The 15,400-nt window shown below is 42.4% G+C and overlaps 1 protein-coding gene across 1 annotated transcript in view; it reads left to right on the top strand.

Annotated features, from left to right (window-relative positions):
* Positions 1-15,066, top strand: part of SEC23IP (SEC23 interacting protein) — a 69,224-nt gene extending 54,158 nt beyond the window's left edge. Inside the window, exons 18-19 of the mRNA XM_056552444.1 lie at positions 2,137-2,231; positions 11,308-15,066. Of these exons, the coding sequence (XP_056408419.1) occupies positions 2,137-2,218 (82 nt within the window). The 3' untranslated portion in view covers positions 2,219-2,231; positions 11,308-15,066. The remainder of the gene's footprint in view (positions 1-2,136; positions 2,232-11,307) is intronic.
* Positions 15,067-15,400: the final 334 nt, after the last annotated feature.

Below are 15,400 nucleotides of genomic sequence, written 5' to 3' on the forward strand. Positions count from 1 at the left end.
ATATAAAAGTATAAATACATGCACAAAAATTAGTGCGTAAAATTGTATTGTTTTGAGCCCTATAACTTTTTTTTGTTTTTCGATATACAGGGCAGTGTGAGGGCTTATTTTTTGCGCTGTGATCTGAAGTTTTTATCAGTACCATTTTTTTTTTTTATTGGACTTTTTGATTGCTTTTTATAAATTTTTTAGGGTATACAAAGTGACCAAAATACGCAATTTTTTTACGTGCACGTCATTGACCGTGCGGTTTAATTAACATTATATTTTTATAGTTTGGACATTTACGCATGCAGTGTTTATTTTTATTATGTTTATATATTTTTATATGGAATTTGGGAAAAGGGAGGTGATTCCAACTTTTAATATGGAAGGGGTTAATGGGTGCTTTTTTTTTTATTTTACATTTTTTTAGGAGGAATCAGTAGATTCCTCATACAGATCAATGTGATTCCATAGAACCACATTGATCTGTGTGCTCTGCACCTGATTGATAAAGCCTGGTTCATCCAGGATCTATCAATAACAGAGCCGGGACAGCCGTCGGAGGACAGGTAAGCCCTCTGGCTGCCTTCACAGTGGATCGCACTGGACCACCAGGGATAGTTTAAATGTCCCTTTTGACTCCGCTGCCAAAGTTGATCTAAAGGGTTAATAGCTGTCTGTCAGCTATTAAACTCGGCCCCCAGCTACAGGAATCCGCTGGGGGCTGCGCGATATGAAGCAAGTTCGCATCATACACCGCTTGCCATGTCAGGACTAGCCGGCTCATCCTTAGACGGCAACCGGTTAAAGCCTCCTACAGCTGTGAAACATGGGGAAGGCATTATGGTTTGGGGCTGTGTCGGGTCCGTTCTCCTTGTGATCATTAAGGGAACAATGGAAGGAGGTAAGGGCCAAAATTCCTTTTCATTGTTGGAAACATTTAGAGATATTTGGTGCTAAAGGGGATATACAGGTTTTTTCATTCAAGGGTTCACTTACTTTTTCCTGCATTGTTTACTCAGTGATACGACTGTCTGTGTAATCAGTTTAGTTACATTGGCTCGGATTTCTCAATCTGTCTGGGGCCTGTAACAACCAATCACAGCTCAACTTTCTTACCCTAATAAGCTTTGGTAAAAAGAAAGTTGAGTCATTAGTGGTTTCTTTGGTTTTAGGCTTAATGATACACCTGGGCCATTGTGTTCCTGGAATTTACAGCAGCAGTAAAGCGCTTCTGCTGCTGTCCACTCTACATGACATGGCTGGGTCGCAGTACCAGTGATTGCTAACTCCAGTATTGGAAATGTGAAGCTACACAGGGTGTGAACTCTTGTCAATGATTCTCCATTACATGTGGAAGCCGAATTTATCTATTCCTTATGGAGCACTAGCATATGCTGCATCATTGTGCACACTGCAGCCATTTTCTAGTTTTACTGCACATTCATAGTCTGAGGCTGGAGATGATATAATTGTATGACGAGCCCACCGGCAGCGCCAGTGAATGGTGAATTCTATGGAACCCCTTTAATACACAATGGCCCTCATTTACTATTGCAAACCCGACATGTTTTGTCGGGTTGTTCGCCAGAATCTGTCGCATTGTGCCAGAAATTCTGTCTGCGCCAGAATTTGCGCCAGAATTGAAAAAACCCGACTAACTCTCCATTTTGCTAAGAAAACCCAAAAAGGGGCGTGACCGCCGGAGAAAGGGGGGGTCTCAGAAAAGGGGCGTGTTCCCGACATTTTCACAAAAAAAACAACATATTTACTAAGGTTTCCACATAAAATGTGGTGGATTTGAGCTGAGGAAAACCAGACAGATCAGAGGAGGTGTAAAAGAAGCAAAATATAGGGAAAGTGGAAAATGTCGGGAAACCTTAGTAAATACCGTGGGAAATAAATTGTAGGGAATTAAAACCCACAAAGAAACCTACACAACAGTCTTAGTAAATGAGGGCCAATGCCGTCATATTATCTATAGGACAGGAGGTGGGCGCATAATGTTTTCGGTACAATAAGAATCCGCTTAGTTTTAACCCCTTGTGCCCTGGGCATGGTGTCCGCTTACTGCTTTAGAAGTGGCGGTGCTTCCAACACCACTTATTACTGAGCATCTGATCACTAACTATTTCTTTATCATATTCATAGGGAATCTGAAGACACAGCGCTCCTGATCCTAAAGGAAATCTACAAGTCCCTCAATGTATTTCCTGATCTGATGCTACATTAATCCTTCATGGCAGGTAAGGCATTTGCATGGTAGACCTGGCAGCTTCTTAACCCCTTAAGGACCCAGGGTTTTTCCGTTTTTGCATTTTCGTTTTTTCCTTCTTACCTTTAAAAAATCATAACTCTTTCAATTTTGCACCTAAAAATCCATATGATGCTTATTTTTTGCACCACCAATTCTACTTTGTAATGATATCAGTCATTTTACCCAAAAATCTACGGCAAAACGAAAAAAAAATCATTGTGAGACAAAATTGAAGAAAAAAAACATTTTGTAACATTTGGGGGCTTCCGTTTCTATACAGTACATTTTTCGGTAAAAATGACACCTTATCATTATTCTGTAGGTCCATATGATTATAATGATCCCCGACTTATATAGGTTTGATTTTGTCGTACTTCTGGAAAAAATCATAACTACAAGCAGGAAAATTTATAGGTTTAAAAATGTCATCTTCTGACCCCTATCACTTTTTTATTTTTCCGCGTATGGGGCGGTATGAGGGCTCATTTTTTGCGCCGTGATCTGAAGTTTTTGGCGATACCATTTTTGCATTGATAAGACTTATTAATCAAAAATTCACTATTTTGGACTTTGGAATTTTTTTGCGCGTACGCCATTGACCGTGCTGTTTTATTTACACTTTTTTTTTTATGGGAAAAGGGGGTGAATCAAACTTTTATTAGGGAAGGTGTTAAATGATCTTCACTTTTTTATTTCACTTTTTTTTTTTTGCAGTGTTATAGCTCCCATAGGGGGCTATAACACTGCACACACTGATCTCTTATGCTGATCATTATTATCCCATAGGGAGCTATAACACTGCACACACTGATCTCTTATACTGATCATTATTATCCCATAGGGAGCTATAACAATGCACACACTGATCTCTTAAACTGATCATTATTATCCCATAGGAGACTATAACACTGCACACACTGATCTCTTATACTGATCATTATTATCCCATAGGAGACTATAACACTGCACACACTGATCTCTTATGCTGATCATTATTATCCCATAGGGACCTATAACACTGCACACACTGATCTCTTATACTGATCATTATTATCCCATAGGAGACTATAACACTGCACACACTGATCTCTTATACTGATCATTGTTATCCCATAGGGAGCTATAACCATGCACACACTGATCTCTTATACTGATCATTATTATCCCATAGGGAGCTATAACACTGCACACACTGATCTCTTATACTGATCATTATTAACCCATAGGGAGCTATAACAATGCACACACTGATCTCTTATACTGATCATTATTATCCCATAGGAGACTATAACACTGCACACACTGATCTCTTATACTGATCATTATTATCCCATAGGAGACTATAACACTGCACACACTGATCTTTTACATTGATCAGTGGTTTCTCATAAGAAACCAGTGATCGATGATTCTGCTGCTTGACTGCTCATGCCTGGATCTCAGGCACTGAGCAGTCATTCAGTGATTGGAAAGCATGGAGGCAGGTAGGGACCCTCCGGCTGTCATGTAAGCTGTTCGGGATGCCGCGATTTCGCTGCGGCGATCCCGAACAGCTACCTGAGCTAACCGGCATGGTTTTACTTTCACTTTAGACGCGGCGTTCAACTTTGAACGCCGTGTCTAAAGGGTTAATAGCGCGCGGCACCGCGATCAGTGCTGCGTGCTATTAGCCACGGGTCAAAGGCCGGGTCAACGGCCGTGCCCGACCCGCTATGACGCGGGGCCATGCCGTGGCCCCGCATTATAGAACGGGATTGGACTCATGACGTACCTGTGCGTCATGGGTCCTTAAGAGGTTAATGTCTCAAAATCAGGCGGAGTAAGATGTAGGGAGAAGTCCTGACCATAGGAGCTTACACTCTATAAGGAATAAGAGGAGATAAAAGAGGTGGGGGGTTAAGAGTTCTGACCATAGGGTTCTTTCTGATAACTTCACTTGTGATAGAAACAAGAACGAAAACGTATCAGTGATTGCAGGTAAATTTTCGGGATTAGCTGTCCCTCTCTGCAGAGAAGATCCTGCTCCCCTATATCTCTATAATACACCCTCAGAAGAGAGGATCCTGCCCCTCTATATCTCTATAGTACACCCCCAGAAGAGAGGATCCTGCTCCTCTATATCTCTATAGTACACCCTCAGAAGAGAGGATCCTGCTCCTCTATATCTCTATAATATACCCTCAGAAGAGAGGATCCTGCTCCTCTATATCTCTGTACTACACCCTCAGAAGAGAGGATCCTGCTCCTCTATATCTCTATAGTACACCCTCAGAAGAGAGGATACTGCTCCTCTATATCTCTATAGTACACCCTCAGAAGAGAGGATCCTGCTCCTCTATATCTCTATAGTACACCCTCAGAAGAGAGGATCCTGCTCCTCTATATCTATATAATACACCCTCAGAAGAGACGATCCTGCTCCTCTATATCTCTATAGTACACCCTCAGAAGAGAGGATCCTGCTCCTCTATATCTCTATACTACACCCTCAGAAGAGAGGATACTGCTCCTCTATATCTCTATAGTACACCCTCAGAAGAGAGGATCCTGCTCCCTATATCTCTATAGTACACCCTCAGAAGAGAGGATCCTGCTCCCTATATCTCTATAGTATATACCCTCAGAAGAGAGGATCCTGCTCCCTATATCTCTTTAGTACACCCTCAGAAGAGAGGATCCTGCTCCCTATATCTCTTTAGTACACCCTCAGAAGAGAGGATCCTGCTCCCTATATCTCTATAGTATATACCCTCAGAAGAGAGGATCCTGCTCCTCTATATCTCTATAGTACACCCTCAGAAGAGAGGATCCTGCTCCCTATATCTCTTTAGTACACCCTCAGAAGAGAAGATCCTGCTCCTCTATATCTCTATAGTACACCCTCAGAAGAGAGGATCCTGCTCCCCTATATCTCTATACTACACCCTCAGAAGATAGGATGCCGCTCCTCTATATCTCAATAGTACACCCTCAGAAGAGAGGATCCTGCTCCTCTATATCTCTATAGTACACCCTCAGAAGAGAGGATCCTGCTCCTCTATATCTCTATAATACACCCTCAGAAGAGACGATCCTGCTCCTCTATATCTCTATAATACACCCTCAGAAGAGAGGATCCTGCTCCTCTATATCTCTATACTACACCCTCAGAAGAGAGGATCCTGCTCCTCTATATCTCTATAGTACACCCTCAGAAGAGAGGATCCTGCTCCTCTATATCTCTATAATACACCCTCAGAAGAGACGATCCTGCTCCTCTATATCTCTATAATACACCCTCAGAAGAGAGGATCCTGCTCCTCTATATCTCTATACTACACCCTCAGAAGAGAGGATCCTGCTCCCCTATATCTCTATAGTACACCCGCAGAAGAGAGGATCCTGCCCCTCTATATCTCTATAGTACACCCTCAGAAGAGAGTATCCTGCTCCACTATATCTCTATAGTACACCCTCAGAAGAGAGGATCCTGCTCCTCTATATCTCTATACTACACCCTCAGAAGAGAGGATCTGGCACCTCTATATCTCTATACTACACCCTCAGAAGAGAGGATCCTGCTCCCCTATATCTCTATAGTACACCCGCAGAAGAGAGGATCCTGCCCCTCTATATCTCTATAGTACACCCTCAGAAGAGAGTATCCTGCTCCACTATATCTCTATAGTACACCCGCAGAAGAGAGGATCCTGCCCCTCTATATCTCTATAGTACACCCTCAGAAGAGAGGATCCTGCTCCTCTATATCTCTATACTACACCCTCAGAAGAGAGGATCCGGCACCTCTATATCTCTATACTACACCCTCAGAAGAGAGGATCCTGCTCCCCTATATCTCTATAGTACACCCTTAGAAGAGAGGATCCTGCTCCCCTATATCTCTATAGTACACCCTCAGAAGAGAGGATCCTGCTCCTCTATATCTCTATAGTACACCCCCAGAAGAGAGGATCCTGCTCCTCTATATCTCTATAGTACACCCGCAGAAGAGAGGATCCTGCCCCTCTATATCTCTATAGTACACCCTCAGAAGAGAGTATCCTGCTCCACTATATCTCTATAGTACACCCTCAGAAGAGAGGATCCTGCTCCCTATATCTCTATAGTACACCCTCAGAAGAGAGGATCCTGCTCCTCTATATCTCTATAGTACACCCTCAGAAGAGAGGATCCTGCTCCCTATATCTCTTTAGTACACCCTCAGAAGAGAGGATCCTGCTCCCTATATCTCTATAGTACACCCTCAGAAGAGAGGATCCTGCTCCTCTATATCTCTATAGTACACCCTCAGAAGAGAGGATCCTGCTCCCTATATCTCTTTAGTACACCCTCAGAAGAGAGGATCCTGCTCCCTATATCTCTATAGTATATACCCTCAGAAGAGAGGATCCTGCTCCCTATATCTCTATAGTACACCCTCAGAAGAGAGGATCCTGCTCCCTATATCTCTTTAGTACACCCTCAGAAGAGAGGATCCTGCTCCCTATATCTCTTTAGTAAACCCTCAGAAGAGAGGATCCTGCTCCCTATATCTCTTTAGTAAACCCTCAGAAGAGAAGATCCTGCTCCTCTATATCTCTATAGTACACCCTCAGAAGAGAAGATCCTGCTCCTCTATATCTCTATAGTACACCCTCCGAAGAGATGATCCTGCTCCTCTATATCTCTATAGTACACCCTCAGAAGAGAGGATCCTGCTCCTCTATATCTCTATAGTACACCCTCAGAAGAGAGGATCCTGCTCCACTATATCTCTATAGTACACCCTCAGAAGAGAGGATCCTGCTCCTCTATATCTCTATACTACACCCTCAGAAGAGAGTATCCTGCTCCCCTATATCTCTATAGTACACCCTCAGAAGAGAGTATCCTGCTCCCTATATCTCTATAGTACACCCTCAGAAGAGAGGATCCTGCTCCTCTATATCTCTATAGTACACCCTCAGAAGAGAGGATCCTGCTCCCCTATATCTCTATAGTACACCCTCAGAAGAGACGATCCTGCTCCTCTATATCTCTGTACTACACCCTCAGAAGAGAGGATCCTGCTCCTCTATATCTCTATAGTACACCCCCAGAAGAGAGGATCCTGCTCCCCTATATCTCTATAGTACACCCCCAGAAGAGAGGATCCTGCTCCTCTATATCTCTATACTACACCCTCAGAAGAGAGGATCCTGCTCCCCTATATCTCTATAGTACATCCTCAGAAGAGAGGATCCTGCTCCCCTATATCTCTATAGTACACCCTCAGAAGAGAGGATCCTGCTCCCCTATATCTCTATAGTACACCCTCAGAAGAGAGGATCCTGCTCCCCTATATCTCTATAGTACACCCCCAGAAGAGAGGATCCTGCTCCCCTATATCTCTATAGTACACCCTCAGAAGAGACGATCCTGCTCCTCTATATCTCTGTACTACACCCTCAGAAGAGAGGATCCTGCTCCTCTATATCTCTATAGTACACCCCCAGAAGAGAGGATCCTGCTCCCCTATATCTCTATAGTACACCCCCAGAAGAGAGGATCCTGCTCCTCTATATCTCTATACTACACCCTCAGAAGAGAGGATCCTGCTCCCCTATATCTCTATAGTACATCCTCAGAAGAGAGGATCCTGCTCCCCTATATCTCTATAGTACACCCTCAGAAGAGAGGATCCTGCTCCCCTATATCTCTATAGTACACCCTCAGAAGAGAGGATCCTGCTCCCCTATATCTCTATAGTACACCCGCAGAAGAGAGGATCCTGCTCCTCTATATCTCTATAGTACACCCTCAGAAGAGAGGATCCTGCTCCTCTATATCTCTATACTACACCCTCAGAAGAGAGGATCCGGCACCTCTATATCTCTATACTACACCCTCAGAAGAGAGGATCCTGCTCCCCTATATCTCTATAGTACACCCGCAGAAGAGAGGATCCTGCCCCTCTATATCTCTATAGTACACCCTCAGAAGAGAGTATCCTGCTCCACTATATCTCTATAGTACACCCTCAGAAGAGAGTATCCTGCCCCTCTATATCTCTATAGTACACCCTCAGAAGAGAGGATCCTGCTCCTCTATATCTCTATACTACACCCTCAGAAGAGAGGATCCGGCACCTCTATATCTCTATACTACACCCTCAGAAGAGAGGATCCTGCTCCCCTATATCTCTATAGTACACCCGCAGAAGAGAGGATCCTGCCCCTCTATATCTCTATAGTACACCCTCAGAAGAGAGGATCCTGCTCCCCTATATCTCTATAGTACACCCTCAGAAGAGAGTATCCTGCTCCACTATATCTCTATAGTACACCCTCAGAAGAGAGGATCCTGCTCCTCTATATATCTATACTACACCCTCAGAAGAGAGGATCCGGCACCTCTATATCTCTATACTACACCCTCAGAAGAGAGGATCCTGCTCCCCTATATCTCTATAGTACACCCTCAGAAGAGAGGATCCTGCTCCACTATATCTCTATAGTACACCCGCAGAAGAGAGGATCCTGCCCCTCTATATCTCTATAGTACACCCTCAGAAGAGAGTATCCTGCTCCACTATATCTCTATAGTACACCCTCAGAAGAGAGGATCCTGCTCCTCTATATCTCTATAGTACACCCTCAGAACAGAGGATCCTGCTCCCTATATCTCTATAGTATATACCCTCAGAAGAGAGGATCCTGCTCCTCTATATCTCTATAGTACACCCTCAGAAGAGAGGATCCTGCTCCTCTATATCTCTATAGTACACCCCCAGAAGAGAGGATCCTGCTCCCCTATATCTCTATAGTACACCCTCAGAAGAGAGGATCCTGCTCCCCTATATCTCTATAGTACACCCTCAGAAGAGAGGATCCTGCTCCTCTATATCTCTATAGTACACCCTCAGAAGAGAGGATCCTGCTCCCCTATATCTCTATAGTACACCCTCAGAAGAGAGGATCCTGCTCCTCTATATCTCTATAGTACACCCTCAGAACAGAGGATCCTGCTCCCTATATCTCTATAGTATATACCCTCAGAAGAGAGGATCCTGCTCCTCTATATCTCTATAGTACACCCTCAGAAGAGAGGATCCTGCTCCTCTAAATCTCTATAGTACACCCCCAGAAGAGAGGATCCTGCTCCCCTATATCTCTATAGTACACCCTCAGAAGAGAGGATCCTGCTCCCCTATATCTCTATAGTACACCCTCAGAAGAGAGGATCCTGCTCCTCTATATCTCTATAGTACACCCTCAGAAGAGAGGATCCTGCTCATCTATATCTCTATAGTACACCCTCAGAAGAGAGGATCTTGCTCCCTATATCTCTTTAGTACACCCTCAGAAGAGAGGATCCTGCTCCCTATATCTCTATAGTACACCCTCAGAAGAGAGGATCCTGCTCCCTATATCTCTATAGTACACCCTCAGAAGAGATGATCCTGCTCCCCTATATCTCTATAGTACACCCTCAGAAGAGAGGATCCTGCTCCTCTATATCTCTATAGTACACCCTCAGAAGAGAGGATCCTGCTCCTCTATATCTCTATAGTACACCCTCAGAAGAGAGGATCCTGCTCCTCTATATCTCTATAGTACACCCTCAGAAGAGAGGATCCTGCTCCTCTATATCTCTATAGTACACCCTCAGAAGAGAGGATCCTGCTCCACTATATCTCTATAGTACACCCTCAGAAGAGAGGATCCTGCTCCTCTATATCTCTATAGTACACCCTCAGAAGAGAGGATCCTGCTCCTCTATATCTCTATAGTACACCCTCAGAAGAGAGGATCCTGCTCCTCTATATCTCTATAGTACACCCTCAGAAGAGAGGATCCTGCTCCCCTATATCTCTATAGTACACCCTCAGAAGAGAGGACCCTGCTCCCCTATATCTCTATAGTACACCCTCAGAAGAGAGGATCCTGCTCCTCTATATCTCTATAGTACACCCTCAGAAGAGAGGATCCTGCTCCCCTATATCTCTATAGTACACCCTCAGAAGAGAGGATCCTGCTCCCCTATATCTCTATAGTACACCCTCAGAAGAGAGGATCCTGCTCCCCTATATCTCTATAGTACACCCTCAGAAGAGAGGATCCTGCTCCTCTATATCTCTATAGTACACCCTCAGAAGAGAGGCTCCTGCTCCTCTATATCTCTATAGTACACCCTCAGAAGAGAGGCTCCTGCTCCCCTATATCTCTATAGTACACCCTCAGAAGAGAGGATCCTTCAGAATGTGTTTGAAGTATGGTAAGAATCCAGAGAACAAGAACCTACAAAATCCATGTAGATGTTCCTTATGGGGGTTTAAATCCAGGACCCTGGTGATGCAGTAGCTGCCATCCAAATTCTCATTAAGCTTACCTCGTACACATGCACGCTTAGGTCGGCCATGCATATGTTTGTTCTCACTTTAAATAGTATAAGTTTCAGCCTTACCCCTCTGTCAATTCTCAACTGCCCAATCCTTGTGTACACGGAAAGATAAGTCTAATGTGTTCGACACCTTAAGGCTTCGTACAGCGCAATTTTGAGCATAAACCACCTTAAAAATTCAGCTCGGAATACGTTTCAATGGGATTCTATTGCAGTGTGCAAACGGTTTGTTTCTGCCGATTCTGCTTGGAAATACATTGCAGTCTATTGAGACGGTGTAGTTCTGAGTGGTGCTAGCACTTGCAGATCATGCAAATGTGTGGAATGTCCAGTTGTGTAGTACGTGCGGACATTCCGCACATTTTAGGTCACGTGAACATAGCCTACAGTTCGTTTCTCATACCAGTTGATTTCCCTGACAATAGACCCTCCAAACATGGCCACTCTTCCAATTTGTAACCAATGTGGCTGAGTCACTAGTTTCTTTGTTATTCTTTATTAATGGTTCTATTTCCCTGGTTCTATTTCCCTGGTTGAACTTGATGGACATATGTCTTTTTTTCAACCGTACGAACTATATATGTGCGGGTTAAGATGGTCTCTGGTGGCCATGACATTGGTAGAGAAGAGCTCTGGGTCAGGATTCATGATATTTTCATGTCTATTGTGATGTCTGATGGTAATTTTTCCTATTTTATTTGCAGGGGTTGACCAACCTGGACTTGTTCCTGTGAGAAGAGCTTTTTATGGACTGAGGTCTACATGGCAGAAGTGATCAATTTTATCCATTATTCAGACTTTAAAGTGCAGTGCAGACAGTACAGTGTTTTCTTGACCATAAAGGCCGGCTACTATGTGGAGAATATCCACATATCATAAATTATGAGAAGGATTATTTATCTATCGGTAGAACAGTGCGGTTTTTGCATTGACCGCTCCAATCATTTGTAGCAGAATTTCCCTTCCTGTCGGTTTGTGCAGATTCCTGAAACAATAAAAGTTTTTATTGATCTTTAATTCTTGTTGATCCTAATGTATTTTTCCCCAGACACCAGTGACATATATGACAATGCAGAAAGACCCATACTGCTTGTAAAGAGAGGAAAGCCAGGGTTATAATGGATCATATTGGACATCGGAGGATGCACGTTCAATGAAATAAACCAAACCTTGCTATGTTGTGCAGATGCTGTGTACTCTGACAGAACACAAGGCATCAGAGTTGGGAGAGGTTAGCTGCACCTGGAACTGTAATAACATTATCTTCCAGGCAGTGAGTGTAGGGTTAGCATGTAACAAACATATTAAAAGCAATAACAATACATCCTTTGTAGAACAGCATAAAATAAAAACTTGATTCACAATTGGGTATTATAAAATCACTGTATTTGAAATATATATTTGTTAATAAAGTCCAGCCAAAAATGATGAATAATGTTCCAGCCTCATTGCTGCAGTAGCCAGTCGATAAACAAACAGCATATCTAGTGCACGTATAATGTGCGCAGCCGGATTTATCAAAGCCACACACCTTGCACCGCGGCACCAACAGGTATGTGAGACAGCCAGAGGGTAACAGGCGCCCATCTGACATTCCCAAGGAACGCACAATGCTGAGGGGCGAAAAGGACATCAGAGGTACTATAAATTGCCAGGTTTATAAAAGGTACTATTTAGCGAGAGGTATAAAAATATTTTTTATATTTAATATACAAATATTTCTATGCCAATTTTACAGGTATGTAACTATGGTATCATCTAGAAATATTCCCAATTAAAAAAAAGCTCAGGGACAGGTACTGATATCAGTGAATCCAGTACATGAAATAAGGAAGATGGTTTGAACGAATACATTCATATGGGGACAAACTTTCTTTCGGAAACGAGATCACAATACATGGAGTTATAAGAGGTGCTATTTTGATGTGACAGTTTAACAGATTGATTTTTTTTTTTTTTTTTTTTAGTTATACTTCAGGCCAAACAAAAGGCATATAAAACCAGAATGAATAAATTAAATTGTGCAACCTAAAGGTATATCATAAGAGCATATATAATACTACTATAACTAGTTTGTAGGCACTTTACTAACAAACTAATTCAGTAGCTTAATTTAAACCAAATGGCTGTAATCAATGCAGGGTATAGATCCAATACATTTCCTTCCTAGATAGTACCTCAAATCTATTCTGGACTGATGGAGGGATGTGTTCTATAGGCATGACAGAAATTATATTTTGCTCCTCTTTTTTGGGGGATTGGGCCATTTATCGGGAGAGCCTGTGATTTAGAAACCCTTTTTTTAATGTTACTCCAGTGTTGATTTAAACGCTGATGTAATTGCGGGGTCGTACGTCCGACTTATTGTTTGCCGCATTTGCATGTTATCAAATATATAATGTATGATGATTGGCAATTCATATGAGATTTAATAGTGTATTGTTCAAGCGTATATGTACTAGAAAAGCGGCTACTTTGATGTTTAATGTAGGAACAGAAGAGGCACCTCGGTGTGCCACATTTAAAAAAACACTTCTTGGAAAAACCAGGGGTGCTTGTGGAGGTATTACTGGTTTGTCTTTTTATGTGGCATGGGGCAATAATATTACATAGGGAAGGGGCTCTCTGGAAAGGGATTCTTGGTTTCACAGGCAGTAGATTCCCTAGGTATGGGTCAGATTTTAAAACTTTCCAGTGTCTATTCAAAATTCGTTGAATCAACTTATGACCCCCTGAGTAGGTTGTAATAAAATTGTTGTTATATTTCTGTTAGTTTTTCCTAGATGTCATTGCTGGCTCCTTTATTCTTTATTTCTGCTTTTGTCCTTTCCTTCTTATTGTCCGCTGTAATTAATTTCTCGCATTCTGCATGTCCCTCCATGGCCTCCGTTTTCTTTTTAGCCGGATTCTGTGTGTGGACAAGTACAGGTAGGCAATCTTCTTGGGTAAGGGTTTTTGCCCGAGTGTAGGCATTTTTAATCAGTTCCTTGGGATAGCCTTTTTCTGAGAAACAATTCTTGAGGATTTCCGCTTGTTCTATAAAAGTGGCTTTCTTTGTACAATTTTTTCTTACCCGACGGAACTGTCCATAGGGAATATTTATTTTCCATTTATGATAGTGTCCACTCAAAAAGGGGGACCTAGCCAATAGAGTCCACCAGTTTGAAGTATGTTGCAGTAACTATTTCGGTGCAGACGTGGGAAATGAGTAGATCCAAGAATTCAATAGAACTCATAGAGTAGTTAGGGGTCAAGAATAAGCCCCAATTATTATCATTCAGCTGTTTAATAAATCCATCTATTTGTTCGGAGTTGCCTTTCCATAAGACAAACAAATCATCAATTTATCTTCTGTAGACAATTGCATGATCTTGAAACAGAGGATTTGAGGTAATCTAATCCTTCTCGAAACATCCCATAAAAAGGTTTGCATATGAAGGGGCCACCCGGGTCCCCATCGCTGTGCCTTTAAATTTGATGGTATGTCATCCCGTTGAAAGTTAAAAAAAAAATAGTTCTTTAAAATTAGTTTGAGGCACTGAACTAGAAAAAACATTTGTTCAAGGCGGATTTTTGGGTTGTTTTCTAAAAAGGACTGCACACTTTGAATTCCAAGGCTGTGATCTATATTTGTGTACATGTCCATAGTTAAAAATATCATATTGTCCTCCCATATATAGTTTGTTAGAAGAAGGATAAGATCGTCAGTATTTTCAAGTAACTTGATAGTTCTTGTACTTAGGGTTGCAGTATGAAGTCCAGATATTGTGAGATATTACTAGTAGGGCTAATGATCCCTGAGATAATGGGACATCCGGGACGGTGTGTCTCGTCCTTATGAACTTTGGGCAGTTGATAATGTGGTGTCCCGGTACAGGACCTGTTCCTGTCCCTTGTCTAAAGTCCCCTCAGCTAGAGTCACTCCATTCATATAGGGCTTTCCTGCAGGGCTTATCCTTGGTCGCCTCATGTAAAGTGTGTTTATATTTAATGTATAGAGAATATATGTACAGGACCTTAGTGGTCATATGATATACGGTTGTGATGTATAGAATGTTCAAGGACCTTAGAGGTCATGAGATGTACCCAGAGTTCACTGGGTTCATATCTTACAAGTTTGCTGACCAATGAGCTTAGTCCAGCCCCTTATTATATAAAGGGCTGTAGTCAATCAATTCGCTCTCTTGGTCTCTTGTTCCTGTACTATCAAGAAACACAAGCATCTCATCAGCATCAATTCAATTCAACTAGGCCCAAAGCCTAAGAACCTGCAGCCACTGAGTTACTCAAAGCTCCATCTATCAAATCCTGTGTGACTACTACCAGCTCAAATCTTCTAAATTAGTAGCACAGTGGCCTGCATAAAAGCTCTTTGCTTCCAAGCCTCAGCAAACCTGTGACGAACCTGTATCCCGGTTCACTCTTAAGAGACTGTTATGTTAAAGACTTTCATAAATTCTGCAAATAAAGTTTCTTCAGTTTATTCCTAAAATCTGCTGTGGACATTCTGTTATTTTTGTGGGACGGTTGGTGGTAGGAACATTACTATTGAGGAAACCTCACCCTGGTGTCACGACATTCAAGGGTTGATACCACCAGACCCTACACTACCACTGCAACACCCCAGTCACCGTTACTCTCCCAGCACCACAATAATAAAAAAGGGACATTTGGATTGGGAATAAATAAAAAACTTTTTTTCTTTTTTGGAGAGAAGTTTTCTTGTGAAGCCATCATTAACAAAGTTTTAAAATCATTCGCTGGAGTTGAGGGAAAGGATCCCCATCAGTTTGTTCA

This window comes from Hyla sarda, unplaced genomic scaffold (genome assembly GCF_029499605.1).
Source record: "Hyla sarda isolate aHylSar1 unplaced genomic scaffold, aHylSar1.hap1 scaffold_161, whole genome shotgun sequence".
Taxonomy (NCBI): Eukaryota; Metazoa; Chordata; class Amphibia; order Anura; family Hylidae; genus Hyla; species Hyla sarda.